General features: G+C 48.5%; 8 protein-coding genes across 8 annotated transcripts; 2 read left to right on the top strand and 6 right to left on the bottom strand.

Moving 5' to 3' along the window:
• Positions 1-597: 597 nt before the first annotated feature.
• J7337_006597 (uncharacterized protein) lies at positions 598-1196 on the bottom strand (the record flags this gene model as incomplete). The annotated part of the gene is made up of 2 exons (XM_044824259.1): positions 598-1012; positions 1063-1196. 2 exons carry the CDS (start codon positions 1194-1196, stop codon positions 598-600), a joined length of 549 nt encoding a protein of 182 aa, XP_044679916.1.
• A 1497-nt stretch (positions 1197-2693) lies between these two features.
• J7337_006596 (uncharacterized protein) lies at positions 2694-4555 on the bottom strand (the record flags this gene model as incomplete). The annotated part of the gene is made up of 3 exons (XM_044824258.1): positions 2694-3528; positions 3578-3833; positions 4033-4555. 3 exons carry the CDS (start codon positions 4553-4555, stop codon positions 2694-2696), a joined length of 1614 nt encoding a protein of 537 aa, XP_044679915.1.
• Positions 4556-5327: 772 nt separating this feature from the next.
• J7337_006595 (uncharacterized protein) lies at positions 5328-9540 on the bottom strand (the record flags this gene model as incomplete). Its single annotated transcript, XM_044824257.1, has 4 exons — positions 5328-5792; positions 5840-6178; positions 6227-9257; positions 9305-9540. 4 exons carry the CDS (start codon positions 9538-9540, stop codon positions 5328-5330), a joined length of 4071 nt encoding a protein of 1356 aa, XP_044679914.1.
• A 3226-nt stretch (positions 9541-12766) lies between these two features.
• Positions 12767-14616, top strand: J7337_006594 (uncharacterized protein; the record flags this gene model as incomplete). Its single annotated transcript, XM_044824256.1, has 2 exons — positions 12767-13598; positions 13646-14616. The coding sequence occupies 2 exons, from the start codon at positions 12767-12769 to the stop codon at positions 14614-14616; spliced, it is 1803 nt and encodes a 600-aa protein (XP_044679913.1).
• Positions 14617-15102: 486 nt separating this feature from the next.
• J7337_006593 (uncharacterized protein) lies at positions 15103-16659 on the bottom strand (the record flags this gene model as incomplete). The annotated part of the gene is made up of 1 exon (XM_044824255.1): positions 15103-16659. The coding sequence occupies one exon, from the start codon at positions 16657-16659 to the stop codon at positions 15103-15105; it is 1557 nt and encodes a 518-aa protein (XP_044679912.1).
• Positions 16660-17341: 682 nt separating this feature from the next.
• Positions 17342-17701, top strand: J7337_006592 (uncharacterized protein; the record flags this gene model as incomplete). Its single annotated transcript, XM_044824254.1, has 2 exons — positions 17342-17344; positions 17393-17701. The coding sequence occupies 2 exons, from the start codon at positions 17342-17344 to the stop codon at positions 17699-17701; spliced, it is 312 nt and encodes a 103-aa protein (XP_044679911.1).
• Positions 17702-17884: 183 nt separating this feature from the next.
• Positions 17885-18771, bottom strand: J7337_006591 (uncharacterized protein; the record flags this gene model as incomplete). The annotated part of the gene is made up of 2 exons (XM_044824253.1): positions 17885-18326; positions 18377-18771. The coding sequence occupies 2 exons, from the start codon at positions 18769-18771 to the stop codon at positions 17885-17887; spliced, it is 837 nt and encodes a 278-aa protein (XP_044679910.1).
• A 266-nt stretch (positions 18772-19037) lies between these two features.
• Positions 19038-21042, bottom strand: J7337_006590 (uncharacterized protein; the record flags this gene model as incomplete). The annotated part of the gene is made up of 3 exons (XM_044824252.1): positions 19038-20260; positions 20311-20470; positions 20518-21042. The coding sequence occupies 3 exons, from the start codon at positions 21040-21042 to the stop codon at positions 19038-19040; spliced, it is 1908 nt and encodes a 635-aa protein (XP_044679909.1).
• Positions 21043-21615: the final 573 nt, after the last annotated feature.

Below are 21615 nucleotides of genomic sequence, written 5' to 3'. Positions count from 1 at the left end.
GGTGGCAGTATTAAGTTTATAAGTCAGTCATAAGGTTAGAAAATACACTTCGGTTTTAACATAATGGTCATAGGGATCAATGCTGTCAGGGCTGACCCCAGACTCGAGTAAAAAACGTAAGAATTCCACTCCTCTGTCTCCTCCTACTCTGATGGCCACAAAGAGAAGGCTTCTTGCAAATATTTCTGTGGTTGGTCCCGTTAGATTGAGAAGATGCTTCATCTTGATGAGGAAGCCACTCGAGATAGCAACCCAAAGTAGGTCGTAGGAGGTATCTTCGGTTCCCATCAAATTATTAGAGCAAAGAAACACAAGCGAGTTAAAAATTTGTAACCATGATGGCTCTTTCTGTGGGAGTAGTTCCATTGAATTATCCAGAATTGGCATCAGATCAGATAGTCTCTGTCGTGTGATGTCAAGGCGTTTCGAGGCCAGATCGGAGACGAGTTCTGGCGGCTCTGGCAGTGGCAGACCTCCTGTAGCTATTTCCCTATTGGCATCGACACCTGAGAGTAATGGATATGTCACTTCAAAGGCAAGTGACCCATTTTGTTGGTTTGGACTCCAAGGTCGTGCTCGACTCCTGACTGCGTTGCATCAGTATTGATATATGACGGCTATGCTGAGACCAAACTCACTCAGGCTAGTGAAACTTTCTCGGAAGTTCAGCCAAGGGAGGTTGTTGATGAAAACAATCTTCGAGCTCGATGATGGCGGTGTTAAAGCAACCACACCACAGTCGCTAGTACGAACGACTTCAAACACATTTAGCAGATGTCTGTATCCAAGCATGTTGCACTCACAATCTTCCTCGAGTTGCGGAACATGATATCTTCTCAGTTCTTTCTTCCTCCTCTTCTCTGGTATGACTTTACCATCGATGCTGAGCTGGGTTGTCTTTCCCTCAGCCTCACGCTTGGTGACTAAAGCGCTCGCATGCTGCCATTTTTCTTTGGTGTAATTCTTTTGCAGTTTCCAGTTGACATTCACTTTGCGAATGTATTGGGCTCTCCTATTTCATGATCAGACATAATATACGATACTGCCATCAATCGGACCTACGTAGCATGGAAGCCAGATTCAGTCATGATCTGGATAACGTCGTCGAGAGTCTTGTCTTGATTGACGTACAGCTCAGTTATGCGAGGTCTTTCGGCTTCCCACAAAGCGGGAGGAATTCTTGGTGCTTGTGGCATGTTGAATAGTCTGAGTAAATTCTTCTTGGAATATATACCACTTGCAAATGTTAAGTGGTGAGTACAGGAAGAAGTTGAGGAAATGGATGGGAACGTCGGGCCCTAAGGTAAATGCCAACCCAAGTAAAGAATCCACTGCCACGCTTACAGGCACCCGAAAGTACCTGAGTACCTGGTTAATTAGCTTCTGTCCAAAATTCGCGTTTGATACGTACTGTTCCAGAGCCTGGTTTGGAGGCCTAGGTCATCATGCAGCAGCGCTCCAGTGAGGCTGGTTCCTCGGGTCCCTGATTGGCAGCCAAAATTCGCGTTTTCTCAGTCACATCTGTCATGCAGAAACGCGAGCCAGGATCTGTGGAGCCGATAGGTTGTTCTTGGAAGTGCCTTGAATGGGTAGTATGTCGATGATGTTGCTACGGGTGAAGTGAAAATCAGGCTGTGATTGAGAGAGGCTCGAGAATGCCTCATTATGCACTTTGGACGCGTAGTATGCAGCTCGAATCCATAAAAGGAACCCTAGACAATAATGTGGTTTGGTTCCTCTCTCTTTTCAGTTGCAAATTCTCCGCAGGTCAATTCCACGAGATCGCTTCTTGGCCTAAGGTGAAATATCCAGCCAGGGGCTTCAGGATGCGATTTATGATATGTTCGGTGACTTCATAATGTACAACAGTGAACATGAGCCTTCGACTAACAATACTTTCGGGCGAGAGAAATAACCGAGAATACTAGTAGCATGGAAGAGCCATGATGGGCTGGCCATAATTCGCTTTTCATCCATTTTCTGTTCAGATGCACAACATCATGCGCCACCACTGCCAGTACGTATCGGAGTTTGCGGAGGAATCAGCCAAGCTCAGCCATTGCGAAACGACATCAGTCTGCAGGGGGGATTTGACCAAAATTCGCGAAGCTGAGATGCATATATATCATCTCTGGCTTTCACATACTTCACGTTTGACATGTTTACTTTTCCTGTTATAGAACTGCCCCTTGAACTTCTCAATTACTCTATTTTTCCCTTGGGTTATAATTACAGTCCTTCAAGTACCAAGTCTCGCAATATGGCCCTCCCTGTAGAGGTCATAGTCGCCATCGTTGGCGTGTTAGTCAATGTCCCCACCTTCATCCTCGTCTTCTGGCACTGCTTCCGCAGAAGAACACCATCTAATTCTGGTCGGAACTTGGGTTATTTTCCCCCCCTCTTGACTGTCTGGTAATCAACTGACTGTTCTTACAGAAGAAGCCGTCCTTCTCCAGTCTCCTACCTTGCGTCCTCAACGTCTGACATTTGACACCCAATACGCTGTAGCCTTTCCATGCACGATACCTCTCATCAACGTCTCGAGTCCTCGTCTTTGACACAATACCACACTTGATATTCTCAATCAGATTACGGCATATATCCAACGGCTATCCTCTACGCAACGATCGCAGACAACGAAAGCGATTTGTTAAGCTCTGGCGCTTCTTATATAGACACAATACACATGTTCATCACTCCTTCTCACTCCTCTTCAAAGTAGTCTTGAATCCCAACAACTCAACCTCCCTAGCCCTTCCATCCTCACTCTCAAACACCATCTCATCCAGTCCCAGAAACTCATACGCTGCTCTATCTACCATCGCCCAACTCATACAACTCGCATCCTCCCAGAATAACAACCCCTCCTGCATACCAATCTGACTTGCCGTACCGATTCTAAACATTGCTCTCCACGCTGTCTTGTTCCCCGCTTTGAGATCTGTAGGATATAGCCGCCCGGAAAGTGAGATCTTGGGTACGTTGGGGTTGAGCACGGAGAGGTAGTGAAGCCAATGCGTCGAGACGTCTGTTCCACGAACTATCCACTTTGTGATGCTCAACCCTGGGCCATCGTCATCAACATCGAGAACGAGAGTCGAGTTTGTGTCTTCATTGGTGTATGTCCCTGCAAATGCCTTCTTCGCTTGGTCCTTACCCGCTGCTTCAAGAGCGGGCACAAGGGCTTTTGCGATCATTGAGAAGAAGACATAGGGGAGACCCCCCGCATTCTCAGGTCCTCCCACCAATACGCTTATAACTATACCATAGTCCGGAATCATTGCAAAGATAGAATGATAAGTTCCTATATCGCCCCCTTTGGTGTAGGCGGTGACCACCCGTTCGTCAGAGGTCAGCTTATTAGATCGCACGATTTCCCAGGGTGCGCCGATAAACTGTCCCCTACCACTCGTGAAAGTCACAGGTTTGAGCCACTTATTCGTTTCTGCCAGGTCCAAGAACTCGTGCTTGAGGATAGAAGATCCGAAGGCGAGGAGGTCTCTTGTTGATGAGTAGAACGAGCCACCCCTGTACAAGTCAGCCAGATGCTAGTACCCACAGACATGATCCGACTTACGGGCCAAGGATACCGATAGAACTATTCCAGAAGATATCGTCAGGTCCAATGGCTCCCACCGAGTCATCGGGCTTTGCATAAGTCGTGCTATTCATTCCCGCGACATCAAGAACATTCTTCTGCACAAACTCTTCGAACGACTCTCCCGAAACTCTCTCTACGACTAGGCTGATGACGAAGAAGGCGATGTTCGAGTACACGGGATTGCTCCAAGGTGCAAAAGTCGGAGGTCGTTTGCCAAAATTGTACCAGAAGTCTACCCACGTAAGCCAAGTCCATGTTTGATGGCTATTACTCACCTTGAGATTCACAAGGAGGAATTCCAACAAGACCTGCACATCCCAAGACATCATGCGGAACAGGAAGGCCGAGGTCAGTCCAATTCCTAAAGCTCGTCAAGTCCGTCACCACTAACACACATCAGTATCCTACTTCTCATTGAACGCAAAACTTACAATCAGCAGGCAGGCCTCCCATGTGCGACGCCAGAGCCTGCAGCGATACCTTATCCCAATCAACAGTCGTGATTGCATTATTCTCACTCTGCTGTTTATTCAGCTTCCTTAATTCAGGGACGTATTTCGTCACCGGGTCATGCATGCCCACTCCGTTTAGTTTAAGCGCTGCAAGGGTAGTATACGTCTTAGAGATACTACCGATGCGATAAACCGAGTCGGCATCGATCTTGCTCACGCCGCGAGGATCAAGATTCTCTGGCGTATGATGAAAATCCAGCAAGGGTTTGTCTTCGTAAATTGACGTGACACCGACTGAGACAGCTGTGCTGTGCAGAAGGCTCGAATAGGCCTTTATAGTCTCTGTGATAGCTTCAATGGCAAGTTTCACATTTTGATGTGAGCTTGGGTCAGTTGGTGCAGGGAGGACGGGGCCAATTGGAGGACAATGGTAGTTCTTTGCAGCGAGTACATCGCCAGTGAGGAAAAGCAAAAGAGAGAGAGACTGCGCTTGGATCTTCATCATGCAAGTCACTCAAAGACTGAAGCGATGAATACAGGACTCGATCCGCTGAAAATGAATGTGGTGATTGAGCTTTATATAAATAAGACGGCGCGTTATCCTCCCGCAAGGTGCATAATCCCCCGCATAACATCCTGGCCCCTATGCAGTCCTCGACTCACCATTCCTTGGCCTGGCCATCATGCTCTTTATCCCACTTACCTATTTAGGCATCATCCTGCGCCGAATAATGTTGAGATTATCTCAGCTACAAGATGAGTAGGTGTTTAAAGGCAAAGATACACAGGCGAGAGGAGTCAAGGAATATGAGCCTAATCCTCAACGGCAACCACTTTTTAATCCAAAAGCTTGAGAATCATCTCGGGAGGTCTCAAGAAATGAGAATGGCTTCCTGGTTACCTACATGTCCACTTAATCTTGGCCCCCAAAGTGATTCAGTGATTCAGTCGCTAGCAGCAACAATGAAGAGGTCACAAAGTAGCCAAACCAATAAACGAGAAACCAAGTTATTCCCAAGACTTTTAACTAATAAAACTCGTGTTTCGTGTAGTAGTGCAACTAATTTTCTCGCTTTATAGGATCCATCCGCCACCACCGGTAACCATCCATGGTCCAAGGCTGTATAAATGTTGTAATCGCTTTATAAATAGTACCTCTTCCCTACGCGCCATATGGTGGCCCTCGGGGCACCGATCGTTGTGTTGGAGGATGATTCGAGTGGGTTTTCTGAACTGCGTCTTGCAGTATTGTCATCGCCATTGCCATCTAGATGCTAGACCATCCGGGTCTGCAATTGGTTGTTCTCCTCCCTCAGTGTTTTCAACTGCTTCTCAAACTCCTTGTTAACCCAATCCCAGTACCCTGTCCAGGTACTGGCAGCAGCAGCGTTACTGGTAGCTGCCCCGGCGTTACCAGTCATGGCCTTCATCTTCTCTCCTAGGAGCGAAGTCACTCTGAGAATGCTCTTGTTGGCTTCCTCTTGTTTCTCCACGTCCTGCTTTACAGCATTATCCTTAAGCTTCACCGAGAGGACAGTTCTGTACGCCTCAGCGATCGAGTTCAAACGTCGAGTTGTCTCATCGGGGTCGATCACGATCAGCTTGGTCACCATGAGATTGCAGAGCTGCCTAATATCATTATCATCCTTGAGACCAGCGACGACACGATCGTAGAAGTCGATGTTATTGATGCGACTGAATGCAGTCTCCATCAATGCGTACAGTGTCTCATACGCGCTCTGCTACAAGTCAGTTCCTGTTCACAACGAGTTGATCGTAGACGCACCTTTCGGACCTCAAGGCCATCGTCGACTGTGTGCTTGAAAGGACCCATCATCACTTCCTTCACAAGTTCCTTCTTGATGACCGATTCTTGCAGAACAAATGGCATTAGTTCTCCCAAGTGCGGGTGGATTAGATCTGGCTTCGAGCGAGCAGCTGTAGTGAGTGTGATCATTGCCAGTCGGCGAATATCCATATCGGAGTCTTGTAGCATTGTCAGGAGCATCTGAATTAGAACCTCCCGTAGCATCACGTCCAAAACCTCGTCACTTTCAGGAAGGGTATAGCGAACAGCTTGAACAGCCATTCCTCGAATACCCAAAGACTGGTCCTTCAAGAGAGCCTATAGAGAGTTAGAACATTCAGAATGGAAGGGTTTGAGCATGTGTACCTGAAGGCGTGGAATGAAAACGGCAGGGTCGAGTGTAACAAGTCGTCCAACACATTCAGCACAAACGACTCTGTTGTCAGCATTGTCGGAAGCCTCGAGAAGCTCGTCCCAGATAGCTGGGGCGTAGTTTCGCAGGTCAGTAGACTGTGCAGAGATCGATTGCAGGATTTCCTTGATGGACTGAATAAGGAGGTACTGAGTGTTTCCGCCTTTCTGCATGGTCTTCAAGATGACGGGAAGGAATTCCGGAACATTGCCAGAACCTGCCTGACCAAGAGCCACGGCTGCCGAGAGAGAAACCTTGTCTGGTTCCTTGTGGAACTGGTCCAAGAAAAGATCAGGCTTCATGGTCGAGCTTGTTCCGAGTCTCTTTCCGGCTTCACCTAGAACAGCCAGTGCAAGACTGACTCGGGCTTCGTCGTTTGTTTTAGCACTTGTATAGAGCTCCGTGGCAAAGCTATCAAGCTTGACGCCAACTGAATCTCCACCGGTAACGAGCAGAGTTCCAATGACTTTACCGACGACGGGAGGATCACCTGCAACGCTTACGTTTTTCAGAAGTCCCTGCATGAGCCCCTGGCCGACTCCGCTCTCGCCAATATTGCTGACTAGCGCAAGAAGTTGGTCAAGAACGATTCCTGCGTGATGTTCCTTGAGCAGCTGTGAGATGGCATCGATCATCTCATCAGTGACCACCAGCTCAGGGTGCTCGGGCACCAAGCTTGCAAGGATAATTAATGTCGGTCCAAGAAGATGCGCGTCGCTATTAACGATGATAGGCATCAATTCGGTGACAATTCCTTGAATAGTGTCAGGTTCGAGCTGACCCTTCGTGGCGGGCGACAAGACAAGGTTACGAAGAGCAATAATACTGGAGCCACGGAGCGACCGATTTGCTTTTCGAAGCTGTGCTGCCAGTTCCAAACTAACATCCTGAACCCATACCTTGTCCAGTTGTTCGGGGGTCCGGGCATAACGGGCCACGTTCTCCACAGCGCGGACAGCAGCAAGGCGAGTAGTCTCATTCTTCAGTCTCTCTTGGAGGACTTCCAGGGCAGTCTTTACCTTATCCTCAGAGAGAAGGGAAGATCCCTCGGAGGTTGAAGCTCGCGAAACAAGGACTCCCAATGCATGAATGGCGCGTTGGCGAACCTCGGCATCGGCATCCTGGGCGGATGACCTGTCTATAATGACGGTATAAAGCTTTTCCAACTCAGCCTTGTACTTGGAAGCAGCATTACGTGACCGTGGTGGAGTAATCGTCTTGATCAACTCCTCAACGGTGCGGATAGCCTCACTTGAGATCTTGTAGAAACGGTTGTTGGCAGCAGATGCAACACCATCGACAATCTTCGTAAGATAGGGCTGTAGAATAGTTGACGAGTGAGTCTTGGCAATGTCACTGATCATGCTAAGAGCAGTTATTCTCAATGTGCTTGGGGTCGCTGAAGAGGAGCCGGAATGGGACGCCACTTGAGTCGAGGCAGTTACAGCACCAGTAGGCTGGATAGCCTCAATTATAGGTCCAATGACTTGGTCAAAGTACTCGGCCAATCCGCCGTGTTGAACTGAAACTATGTCATCCAGAAGCTTTATGACTGCCTGCTTGGTAGGGATAGTCTTGCCCTTGAGTTGCTTGGTGATTGCCTTAACGATAGACGGTGTAAGGCGAGCCAAGTCAGCTCGCGGGCCGCTAGGTGGAATTTTCTCCAAGACTGGTGAAACCAATCCAGATCCTGACATGAATTGGGATGCAGAAGCACCTCCACCACTACTCTGACGTCTTCGTTTTCGGCTGATGGGGATGCGGGTCTCGGAGTCCGGCTCAAGATCGTCTAGGGAGAGGTCTGTTGTGGGAAGTCCTTCACCAGTCTTGCGAACCAAGAGCGAAAGTGCTGAAATGATCTCAAGGCGAACATTCTCCTCTCGTTCAGAAATACGTTTGACAAGATGAGGTGCCGTCTGGTTGTAGAGAACACCGTTCTCGAGCAGGTCACCACTACCACGTGTTGAAATAACTGTGTAGATGGTCTTTGCAGCGCACCGTCGAACCTTCCAGCTGGCGTCGTCATCGTCGTCCTCAAAGCCATCGTCGGCATCGAATTCGTCATCCTCATCCATTTCTTCGTCTTCCTCTTCATCCTCCATATCCTCGTCCTCGTCGTCCACGTTGTAGTTGGGGTCATATTTGAGATATCGCAGGCAGGCTTCTATGGTTTCATCTGTGAACGGGCGCATCTCTTGGGGGCATGAGGCCAAGAAGGCATCTAGGGCTACCAAAGCAGCTTCTCGGACCTCGTTGAAATCTTGCCCAAGATCGTCTCCGTCGCTAAGAGCATCGAGATGTTCTTGAAGCTCCTCCTCACTAAGTGCCTTGATAATCAGGGGTGCAGCACTGGCGAGATGGGGTCCAAATCGTGCGGGAATCGACCGGGCCATACTACCGAGGATCGAGATGTATAATCTCCTGGTAACAGGGCTGATTTGCTTCGTTAGACCAAGGGTGATTCGCCTGACTACTTCTTCCAAGTGTTCGTCAGACAAATAGACAGCGAGCATAGATATAGCCACGACAGCCCTCTTCTTGACAACTGATGTCCCTTTCTCGCTTTCAAGTAGCTGAATAACAACCTCTTGCATAGCCTCTACTTCAACCTGGACGAGCATAGGTCCAAAGCATCGGACAACCTCAATCAATACATCGACAGCTTCTGCGTTGAGGTCGCCTTCATTTTGTAGGAGTCCCTCGGGGACGGGAGGAAGAGAGACCCTGGGGTTCTTTGGAACCTGAGTTTTGGGGCCGGGTCCAATAAGCCGGGGGATCAGCACGCGGCTGATGGCGCTATATGCTTCCCCCACATCGTGTGTTGGTGGGATGCCTGGAACTGGTCGAGGGAGAGCGATGATGACATTTCGCAGTGCAAGTGAAGGAACAGCATTGTCCACGGAGTTCTTGAGCTTCAGAGACGAGAGCTTCTCGATCATGGGAGCGATAACGGGTGTCGGGATCTTGCCCACAAATGGGCCCAGGCTGATTGCCGTTAGCACTTCACAGATTGGTCTGTCTGCTCAACATACCACTTCACTGCGAGGTTCTGCACCTCACCATTTTGATCGTCCAACACCTTGATGAGACTATCAACAGTACGAGCCGCGATATTATAGTCGTGGTGCAGAAAGTCTGGTTTGGCGATATTCAGAAGTTGAAGTAAATCGTTTAGGGCCATGAAACGGAAGTCGGGGTCATTATCACTGAGCTTCGTAACGTGGCCCATCACCGCCTGCGGCGTGGCACTGATTGTACCAGAAGCCATACTGAGCGAGCTTCACGATGGTGTGAGCCTGATGGTTTCAGATCATAAGCGCGGGGTAACGGATGGAGGGGTATTGAGAAAGCTGATAATGTAGAAGTAGAAGATGCGGTCTTGGTGCGTTACAAGTCAAAGATAATGAACTCGAAGTAACAGAAATGCTATTCGGATTGATTGGTACAAAGATTGAGAGTTTGAGCTTCCTCTAGGCAGGCGGAAGAAGGTCGGAGCTCTCGAGGTGGTGCCCCGCTATGACATCCGAGCTGTCACCCCAGTCGCGGGAGGGACGACCGTTGGTGGTTCGGCCTTTCTGTTGATCCGTAAACAACGGCACCACCTCACCTCTATAGGGTAGTTTCATTGGATTATCACAGGTTCGATGAATTCTATGTAACAAAATGCACAATGGTATGACTCCAGGCCAGCCAATGTTACCTCAATGATTCGTCTGATGCACTCATATTGTTGCACTAAATGAGCTCAGCAGGAGCTGACCCACAGTCATTATTGACTGGTCAAACATCGTTTACTGTATGCACAAATGGACTAGACGCTCAATCCAACAGTTCAGGTGATGAGTGTCAAGACAGATTTGTGGTCGAATGTCCGGTTATAATTCAAAGCAGCTTCAACAGCTATTCACCAAGCCTTGAGCAGTGATGTTGCTTCCAATCACAGCGTTTGACGACTGAATGAGGACGACGGATTGCCTATAAGAAGCACGCTCTTGGAACCTGGCGGCCCTCTCGTGTCTCCAAGATCTTCTGGCCATACAGCACTCCCACGACTATCACTTCAAAGCATTATAAAGTAGACCGACCCGGTTAAAAACATGCGCATTCTCCTAAGTTTGGTCTCCCTCCTCTCGCTCGCGACCGCGAATCCCGTGTCTCGCAACCCCTCGAATCACGATGGCGAATATACCTGGGAATGCGGCAAGGTGGGATGCTTCTAAACAACATTGTAGGCTTCCTCTCTACTAACATATCGCAGAAAGCTCCATACAATTCATTAGATTGCAGCAAACTCCTTCATTGGATGAAAGACACTTCCAAAACGGGCTGGTTTGGTATTGGAAAAGCCGATCACTTAACGCAGTACTGGGATTCTTGCCAGATCTATATAATGACCGGGCCTCTCGGGCATTTCGCCCTCGAAATACAGCAGGACGAATTCGTTGATGTTATCAATCGGGGGATGACGCGTGAGTGCCAGGATGATTGGACCCGGGTAATGGTTAGTCCACATAACAACACTTGGATAGCCTTTCTAACAGAGAAGGGCTGGGAGCCTAACCATGGATTTTGAGAGAAAGGGAGCATTCCTATTTCCATTAACTTGGGATAGCCATTCAATCAACCACTCATCATCTCAAGAGCTTTCCCACAGTAAGTGCATAAGGACTCAGGGGTTGGTTGATACTACAGTGATATGAGTTTGACCTTGTCCACCAGTCTTTATGCTAGGTTCTAGGGCGATGCTTACAATATGCATGTGGCTTGTGTCTTTTTCCGAGTGCCCTTTGTGCTGCAGGAGATTAACCTAACACCAAAATCTCCCCGAACTTTGTAAGTAGACCCTCAAGGAGCAAGAAAACACTAAATATTTGATAGGGTATTAAAATAAACTTGGTAAAAGTTCCCCTAAATTTAGACTAGATTTACATAAATATCTTAATTACTTAAGGTTAAGAACCTGGGCTTTCTTTCCTCCCCTAGATAGAGATTAATCCATCGCTCAGTTGTCACTGTCGCATAGAAAGTGTGATTAAGTTAAACCACATCTAGCTACCATTCACAAAGCATGCAACAATATAATGTTGAGAGACGTTCAATAGTATATACGAATGACTCAGGTAGTAGCATAATTTATTTTGAGCTTGTCCCTAGCGAATCAGAGCCTTGATGTGCATCTACTCAAATTGCGATTCACAGAACTACCTAGCTATAGTCAATTATGCAGTGATCAAGGATGTGCATGAGAGAGATATGAGGTCAATCAATGAAAATAAGGCGCTCACGCTTATCTTAGCATAGACGCAATTTTCCATACCTGATTATAATCTGACTTACTTATAAAGCCACCACGTTACATTCGATCTCAAGAACACAAACCAGCTCCATCTGCCACAATGCAGTTCATATTGCTATTCATGTCGCTTCTATCTCTTACGAGCGCCAACTTTTTGCGTCACAACATGGAGGTCTGGGATCCATCATACAATTCGAGCACATACTACTGGGGATGCGGGTCGAAAACCACAGCCGCTCGATCAGACTGTGAACATGTTCTTCATCAAGCGACTCACAGTCCTTTACTCACCGAACTTGTGAAACCCGGGCAGAATAGATCCATATCGTTTTCGTTCTTTTCCTGCAGAGTAACCGTGCTCACTAAAGAAAATTACGACCCTATAAAGAGCCCTATTCAAAGGGATGAGTTTCGACATGTCGCGAACTGGGGATTCAGATCATTATGTGATCCGGGAAGGCATCGCACCTGGTATGCATATGTTACAGACATGGAGTGGACGTTCGATGACAGCTTTTGAGAAAACGGATGCATTGGTGCTTGGTCACGAAGGCTTTTGTTTCGGGACCATCTTGGCCGTTCATAGGCTGATTGTACACTCAGTTACACAGATGTTTAGGAGAATCGGGGCGAGAAGAGGAGAACTTGGAGCCACAGTACCAAAGGAAGTACTGGTGCACAAACCTGGCTTAAAGACCAAGTGAGGAGATCTTTATCCATTTCTGAGCTTTTGGAACAACATCAAGGCCAGTAGATATCGGGCCAGATAATACTTTCAAGGTATCAATTCTGCAGACTCAGGGAAAACGAACGCCTTTCATGTTGATTATCCAGCAGCTCAACTTTGATTGTGGTTTCGCAACTAAATCGATCAGGTGGTTGGCAAGAAGGTTACACAAACCGCCAAAGATACAGCTTGACGTCAATCGTCAAGCTTCTACAGCCCAACAACATCTCTACAAACCCATGAGGAACTTATTGCAAGATTGTTCGCGGCTCAAATTAGACGAAATTTACCTAAAGGGAGTTATTTATTAAGGCAGCTGCAAACACTGCTGGCAACTGCTAAGTCACCTGCGGGATGATTCACGGACAAACGCCCAACAGTAAATAAACTCTGCTGACTCCTCCTTATCCCTTCTCTCCTGGTAAAGTCCTGCTCTTGAAATCTTCTTCATCTTCTCGCTGATTTCTCACGATGTCGGATCCTTCCAAGCCAGGCTCCTCAATGGAGTCCTCCAACGACATCGAATTGACCTCGTATACGAGCGACATTGATATGGCCTCAGATACGAGTGACATCAACATGGTTTGGGAGGCGGGCGACAACGAGACGTCTCCCCTTGAAAAGATCCCTCCCGAAGTTCTCTCCTATGCCCTGTCCTTCATCCCCGACAGAGCCTCTATCCGTTCTGCCATTCTCTCCGGCCCGAAGCTTTACAACGCTTTCAAGCAATGTCCAGCCTACATCGCATCATGCGTCCTCTTCAACTCCATGGAGGAACCCGTTTACCAGGAAGTCGTCGTTACTTTCAACATGAAAATGGCAGAATGGAGGGGCCTCAAAGCTGGCATCAAGGCTATCAATCGCGTCTATTCGAGTGAACAGCAGCGTATCTACAGCCAGTTCCTCAAGTTCGATCGAGTCGAGGAGATGTGGCGTCTTCATAAAGCTGTTGAATACTTCGCGCAACGCCTTCCTTCGTCTCTCATTGACAAGCATCCAGTCGTCAAGTACAAAAATGCATTTTCTATCAATACTAATGTTCGGATTCGCTTCCAGCGTGCGCTGTATCGCTTGGACGTGTGTTTGAAGATCACGAAGCTCATGATTGCCTCGCATCTACATGACAATCATGGGAAGAACAGACCCCCGACGGAAGAGGAGCATAAGGAGGCTCATTGGGTTCATTGCCTTAAGGATCTGGAAGAACATCGTATTCTCAAGGCTTTTCACAACCAGTATTCTGCCGTGGAGATTGAACAACTGACTAGCATCTGCGGCATCTTGGTTACCGAAATCGCACCTTGTAAGTCTCTCGCCAATAATGATTACACATGATGCTAATAGTTCCAGCTTTCAATACTTTTCTCGAACGAGATATCGAATTGGGTACCCAGCTGCCATACTACATCAGCCATGCCCTTTGTCCTGGTTCAATGAGTCTCATTGCTCAGGGCCTTCCTTTTCTGAAAGAATTTCTCACTGCCGGGTCGCGAATCGAGAGAGCAAGGATCATGCGAAGTATCAATCCGCCCATTGACTGGAACCCCCATCTCCCAACCAGACTCCCCTTCCCCGGTAACGACGAGCAGCTCACCTGTGTTGTGCATGACTACGAGGGGGCTCCGGGAAAGTGGGCACGGATGGACACTCCAGACTTCATGATGCGTACTCCTTTCATCAAAGATCCCGACCCCGGACCAGAGAACGCGTGGCATATCCTCAGTCGCTTTGCAATTTTCATGAACGAGTTCGATGGAGATGTTACCCCTTACCAGCCACTTCCTTGGGGGTACGTCTTCTGGGACATTGACATGTTCGACAAGGCCGAATTCACCAACATCAGAATTGAGCACCACAATGAATCCGGCTTCACCCTCGACGCAAGCCACCCAATTCACGCCATCTGGCAGCCCCTGGCTAAATGGGATTCACGTACGGCTACTGACCTATTGCTCATGTCCTGCCAGCAGAAGGTCTACCTCAAGAACCGTGGTGAAACGGGATACTTCAACTTTGACTCTTGGGCTATGTCCGCTGAAGCGAATACGCTCCAGCAGTTGGACGACATGTCCGTGGAAGAAGCGCGGAATCTTCTCCGTAACATCTCATCGCCTGAACTATTGCAGCAGTTTCTCACAGAAATGGAGGCTTCACACCCGGATATTGTTCAAATGGCCATTGATTTGGCGGCAGCTGGACCCGTGACTGCTTTGTTCGCAAGCACTTCGACTGGACCTCCAGTTCCTGAGGATGATGATGACGATAACGATGACAATGACAGTGAGAGTGGTGAAGATGACAGTGAGGATGATGCGAACTGAGAACTCAAAGTTGCCAGATTTGCGTGGCGTTTGAAGACTGGAAGACAAGCCATCTTCAAGGCAGTGTAACGCCACCTTGTGCTCTTCGCAGTGCCTCCAAGCGCCTTTGCGTGATCTACTGACTGTGCAGTTCGACAAAATTTCAGTTTGGCATTTTCTTACATCAGACTCTCAAGTCTATTGCAATTCATCAGAAATCCAGTTTGGCTTTTCCTTTCAAGTTTCGCGTCTATGGTCGCGAAACAATGCTATTTGATACTGTCTAAAGGTCTCGGACATATGAGACTAGCTCAGTCATGTACGACAAGGTCGCTACGAAAGGCATTTGAGACTGGGGAGTTGCCAAGATCTCACAGATAGCGGAAATTCTTAATGGATTATGTCTTCTAGATGACCAATAGTAATCTGTCTAGTTTGCTAACCGTCTGTCTCTCCGTGAGCGCGTAGATGTAGATCACAAAATCTTCAGAAGTACCGGATCCCGCTCTAAGGTCCCCAGGCATCCCATATGTCTTCTACATCCATTGCATCCTCTACAAATGCATCTATATCACCCCGTCCCATAGAGTACCAAAGCGCCTCATCGTCTTCATCATCGTCCTCATCAGATCCCGAATCATCTTCCCACTCCTCTTCTCCAACAAGTTCCCAAACAGCTTTATCTTCGCTCTCCATGTCTATTCTCTTGAACTTGTAGTGATCCCAGTCAATCTCCTCAAGGTTCGGCACAATCATGGACTTCTTGCTCCAGAATTGGTTGAGCCCAGCGATGAGGTTGTCCTTGGATGTCGTCTTTGCAGGGGCGTTTGACTGAAATTCTCGGACCTTGAGGTACTTGAGTCTCGAGTGTGTGACACCAGTGTCTAGGGTTGAAGTCGGTAGAGGATGGCCGTTCAGGCATAGGCGCTCGGGTGATCCAACGGCGTGTAGGAAAGCCTTCAAAGTGAGTGAACCTTCTTCCATGCGTCCTCTGTGAAAGACAAAAGTGACATCGAGAAGGTTGAGGTTAGGGAAGGCTTTGAACTGGTCCTTGTAAGTATCGAGATTCTTGTCCCCCAGAAGCATTGTCGATGCCAGTTCGAAACCTGGTGGGAACGAAGTCAAGCTCTCTGGTCGCTCTGAGCCAGCTACACAGCGGACGATAAGTTCTCTCACGGGCCGGTTTTCCTTGAAACTTCCATTAAAAAGCATCAAAACAAACTCCATATCCAAGTCGATGTCGTTGAGTTGTAGGGTGTACAGATTCTCCCACAGGTTGATGTGTGGGGTGAAGAATTGTGCTTGCTTGCTCTCCTCAAACTCCGCCTTTTCGGTGCTAAGTTTCTGCAGCTTGGGCATGAGAGGGAGGCCATCATGTACCGCTTTGCACATGATGTGATCCAGTATGAAAGCCTTTGGATTGTTGTTGCAATCTCGCCAGGTAAAACTAGTGACGTTTGGCGACAAGAAGAGAATAGAGGCAAACAGCAGTTCCAGAATGCCATCATGCTTGAAATCGGGAGAAAACATAAACCGCTGTTTTGTTCGCTCAAGCATACAAGCCGACCAAGCGAGTTTGTGAAGACCAGCGCCATCGAGAAGACGCATCAGAGCAGGTTTGTCAGAAGGACATCGCTTTGACCAAATCTTCTTACATTCGGGCATTTCGAGTTTCCTGACCCGTGATCCCACCAAATCAGCATAGCAAAGAATGTACTGAACAAATTGGCGAAGTTCAGGTCTTTGGATGAGATTGATGAATATGTTTGTGACATCCTGGGGAGTAGTCAAGATGAGATTCCGATAGAGCAAGGGTTCCAAGACATCCCTGGTGGCTTTGGATGTATATGTCAGTCTGGAGAGAGTAGCTGACGCCTTGTCCATGCAGCAGTCGCACGAACTGTTGCTGTCTATTTGGTGCTCATTTTCAGTGACGATCTCGGCAGCCAGAAGAGATCCGATGTGATAGAGGATGTCGAGGGGCAGTCTTGGTGTTAGTACCGGTTGTGGCACTGTTACAGACTGTGCCTCATTTCGAGACTGTAGCTCGCCTGAAGTCGCCATGGTGAGCGGTTTGAAATAGTGGCCGTCGGGGCCAGTAGATGAAATAGTCTAGTAGATAGTGAAAATTGCAAGATGAAGCTCAGAGAGCGGACCGTGAAAGTCAACCCGACACGTTTTGAAGATGATGCAGAAGCAGAGATATTTCGGCCAGTCGCCCACGGTAGGTGGGCTGTAACACCTTAGTGGCTTGATACGAAGACCGCCGCCGAAACCGCCAACACCTCAGCTAAAAGGACAGGAGAACCTCGTTCAGAAGCCAACGACACGGAAAACACAGATCGTGAAATAAGATATTAGTACAGCTTAACCCATCTGACCTAGTTAATCGAAACCCCAGTCTCTGAAACCTCATGAAGGCATGAAGAATGATCAACTACCACTCAGGGGGCAAGAAAACGCCAAACCTTGATAGAGGGTGTCAAGATAAACTTGGCAGATAGCCACCTAAACTTAGGCTAAGCTTACCTACCTTAATTATTCTCATCACTTAAGGTGAAGGTCCTGAGTTTTTCTTCCTCCTGTAGCTACCTTAGGTACTGTACCGTAAGGTACCTTACTGAGTCCAACTGCCAGAGCTCTCACTACGGCCCCACACCCCGCCATCCGTCCCGCTGTGGAAACCAACCGATCCTCAACATCAACAAATAAACCATTCAAGATACCTACGTTTACATCCTTCAAAATGGTAACTCTCCCTTGCTCGAAGCACTTCTCCCCTAGCTAACAACTCCAGAATAAAGACTCATCCTTCACGTTCGTTCACATGCACCGCCCCCGCGACGCAGACCTCTTCGAGGACTTCTGCAAGGACAAGCTCCCCGATGACGAGATCTACGTTCCACCTGTCCACCAGCCCATCAACCCGGAAGACGAAGACGATGTTGTCCCGGACCAACATGCCGCTTTTGGAATTCAGCGCGCTACGCAAAAGTCAAAGGAACCTGCCTGGAAGGACCTGGGTCTTTCGGAGCTCATGAACAAGGGTCCTAGTATTGGAACTGGTGGAAAGCCGAAGGGCTCTGGAAGTGCTATGCCGCGATGAATGGGATGCATCCTGTTGTTTTTGCTGTTTTGAGCAAGGCGTTGGGCGTAGCATGACTATAAAGAAGCAGCGTGTCAGAATGGTTCAATATTAAATAAGGCATGATATCACATCGCCAAAGACACAATTCGTCTCTATCAAACCCAACCCATCGTAAAAACTCCAAAACTCCATCCCCACCACTTAATTCTTCCCCAAGAATCCCTCCCTCTCCAACACCTCCGGTCTAAACTTGACGAGAAAGACCGTCTTGCCAGGCCACATATCACCTTCTGCAACCGTGTGCGCTGTAACTCTCGCTGGGAAATCAGCTCCGTCACAGACACCTTCCACAATACCGGCTACGTAGGCAGCGCAGTTGAGCTGGCTCATTTCTTTGGGCACGCTGATGTATTGGTTCACGAGAGGTTCGTTATCGATGATCATGTATTCGTCTGGTGTCTCGGGGTTGGCAGATTTCTCGAGTCGGTCTGCTTGACGGCCGAACAGGTGCTGCCAGATATTTTGCTTTATGAAGTGGAGGAGGGCAATGATGCTTAGTGGTCGAGTCTGCGTACGCGCTGGTTCGCGGAAGAGGAGAAGATCGAGGAGTTTCAGGCCGATAGAGTGGCCTTGGAGATTAAGTCTGCACATCATTAGCTTCCGCGGTTCGCAAACAGGGAGTATTGAACGTACCGCTGTTCAAGCTCCTGAATGCCCTTGACCCTTCTCTGCGCATACGTCACCATCTCGCCAAACAGATACGCAAAGCTCGCCTGGCTCAGCTCAGCCGTCTTGGTCCTATTCAACGGGCGACTGTAGATATTCTTTCCATTGCTGGGGTATCGCAGACCAGGGTCTTTGCTGCCACTTGGTGCAGGCGTTGGCGCCACGGTGTTGGGGGGTTGGTGGTTGCTCATGATGGGCTGTGAGGCTGTCGCTGGAGCATTTCGCAGCTTCTGAATTACTTTGGCAGGACTCGTATGAGCTCGTAGGCGGAAGAATTCTAGCGTGGTTGTCGTGCTTTGAGGCTCGCTGTCGCACGTGTAAACGTGGGCTTGTCTGGAGGGTGAGGTAGAGGGAGGTGACATATGTGGAGACCTGAGGTGCTGACCGAGCTACACCGAGAGTTCACCTTGATAAGTCAATCACAACTGCACTGAAATATCCATCAACATCCACAAAAGCAAGAATTTTGATTCAAGAAAGTGAGGCATGGACTCATGAATTACTAATTATGCTCTAAGACTACGTGTTATGCCATCAAATTATAGAAAGAAGCAAAGTCCAGCAATTATCATCCTCATGCAACCCCAAGCATCACCCTCTCGGTGATGCATTTGTCGAAGTCCTCAGACTACTGGACGGTAACGACCTTGGATTTGAGCTCTTTCTGTTTAACAGTAGCCTCAATCCAGCCAGAGGCATCCTCAAGTGCCTTTCGGGGACTCTTCTTGCGCTTGAGCAAGAACCCTTGAATCTCTGCAGGCGAGAACATGCCCTCAGGGATGAGTTGTCCAAACTCCTGCGAGATCTCCTTGAGTTCTTCGATCGACAGAGTCGTCTCTTTTCCTTTGTTATCCACGAGACTGTGGATGCTGCCATTCTGTGCCTTGGGTGCAGCAGGTTTGGTCTTGGACATGGGGACTGGCTTGTTACGCGACATCTCGTACATCCGGTAGAAGAGTTCCGATGCCTGTGCGCCGGTTGCGTTCTTGAAACCAACTTGCACATCGACTCGGCCCGGTCGAATGAGAGCCTCGTCGAGGGACTCGGGCTTGTTGGTTGTCATGATGAGGATGCGACCTTCGTGCGAAGCAACACCATCAATGGCGTTGAGAAGTCCAGAAAGTGAAATACTTTCCACAGTCAAGATGTTATTAGTACCCCTGTTGCTAGTATTCTCTCTGTCTCTTCTGTTTCGTCTTCGCTTTCTGCGTCTCTTTCTGTCCTCCTCAGAGCTGTCGGTATCGCTGTCGGAAGAGTCTTTGGACTTTTTGGATTTCTTCTTTTCTTTCTTCTCCGCCTTTTCTGGCTTTTTTCCTTTCGCATCGCTGCTCTTTTCTCCGGCAACGTCTTCATTCTCCTCCTCTTCGTCTTCTTCACCGTTGGGACGACGAAGACCAGCAGTGTCGATGTCCTCCAAAAGGACAACACATCGGCGAGGAAGTCTGGTGAACAAAACAGCCAGATCCTCTTCGCTGACGGTAGGATCTTGAAGACTGATGACATAGATGTCGATACCGAAAACGCCAGCCAATGCAAACGAAAAACTTGTCTTGCCAGTACCGGGTGGCCCGTGAAAGAGATAACCACGGCGGAGAGGAATACCTCGAGAAGCATACCACTTAGGAGTTCCGGGGTGCAAATACTCGTTGATGTCTCGCAAAACATCGTGCTTCTCTTCATGCTCGAGAATCACAGTTCTCATTGGTCTGATAGGTCGCCTGGCAACTTGCTGCCACATGCTCCAAGCATCACGGCGACTTTCTTTTATTCTGGGGCGGTAGATGGTGGTCTTGTGGCGAGTATCGAGGAAATAGGCTGTTTTGGCATCTGCAAGAAGTTGCTTGATAGGGTCTACGAATTGTCAGTCAGGTATCGATTCAAGATTAGTGATATCAACTTACCAATAGACCTGCCGAAGCAAGATATCTTGAGCTCCTCAACATCCTTGGTCCCTCCCCAACCGTTGGTACTTTGCAGAGACTCTCTCTTCCGGTTGACCCGAAAGTAGGTCCTGTCATGCCAAAATCCTGTGGTGCCCATGGCTGGGACGTATCGTGGATTCTGGGGGGGTGTCAGTGGCTGCAAAAGACACGAATAGGAAAACTTACACATCTAGCTGCGTCGCTGGCAAAGTTGAGATACTTAGGCGAATCTTCACCGTCTTCGACAGTATTAGTGGCTAATACATCTGCTTGGTCTTCTTCCTCATCCCAGGCACTCTTAAAGACAGTCTGGGCTGTGAGATGGCGATTAGACGCAATGTCCTGCTGCTCCGACAGGAACTGCATGAGCGTAGAATAGATCTGATCATTCTCGCTGACGTATATGGTACACCTAAAGTAAGTGTGAATGAAGTTATCGAGCGCTGCATACACTTGATCGAAGAGTTTAGACAGGCCCCAGATACAACCGAGAAGGGTGAGGAGCATAGATGGGTCAAGGCCCAACTGAGCGCCCACGAAGCGGTAGACGAATAGGAAGAGCTGGAGCAGAGGCGAAGCTTGGCCTGCGGATACAAGAAAAGTGTCCATTATTCCAGGGAATGATGAGGAAGAGTTTAGTGGTTGGGCGGTGCTGTTCATGGCTTGGAGAAAAGGAGACCAGCCCATCTTGCTCATCTTGGTGATGTCCATGGTGTAGGAAGTAAGTGAAGTTGTTCAGGCCGTGATAAGGCAGGGGAAGGTTGGCTTCAGGTTTGCAGAAGTCTAGTTCCTCCTGTTGGCGAAGACTTTTATGCGGATGCAAGTGTTCAAGCAACTGATCCAATAGATAGAGGCCCTTTCTTGCTCGGACGAGTTAGATGCAAGACTGCGCTGGCAGGGTCACACAACTTCTCCTCGAGGCCTCCTTTTATACCTGAGGAGAGGGAGACAAGAAGAGCATATGACCTGACCCTCGGGTCCGGCCCAGCTCTGAATTGGTGTTGGTTGAAGACGCTGATGCTGTTTCTGTTGCTACGGGTGAAGTGAAGATCAGGCTGTGATTAAGAGAGGCTCGAGAATGCCTTGTTATGCACTTTGGGCGCGTAGTATGCAGCTTGAATCCGTAGAAGGAACCCTGTATTTATATCAGTGATAATGTAGGTTGGTTTCCACCTGGTCCGAATCCTTTGGGAAGTGGTTAGGTCATGTTGGGTCATGTTACCAAGCAAAAAAGCACACTTGTTTTCCCTTTTTTGCCCTACGTACATGACAATTAGGTAGACC

This window comes from Fusarium musae, chromosome 5 (genome assembly GCF_019915245.1).
Source record: "Fusarium musae strain F31 chromosome 5, whole genome shotgun sequence".
NCBI lineage: Eukaryota > Fungi > Ascomycota > Sordariomycetes > Hypocreales > Nectriaceae > Fusarium > Fusarium musae.
Note: the sequence above shows the minus strand (reverse complement) of the source record. Positions and strands in the feature narration are given on the sequence as shown.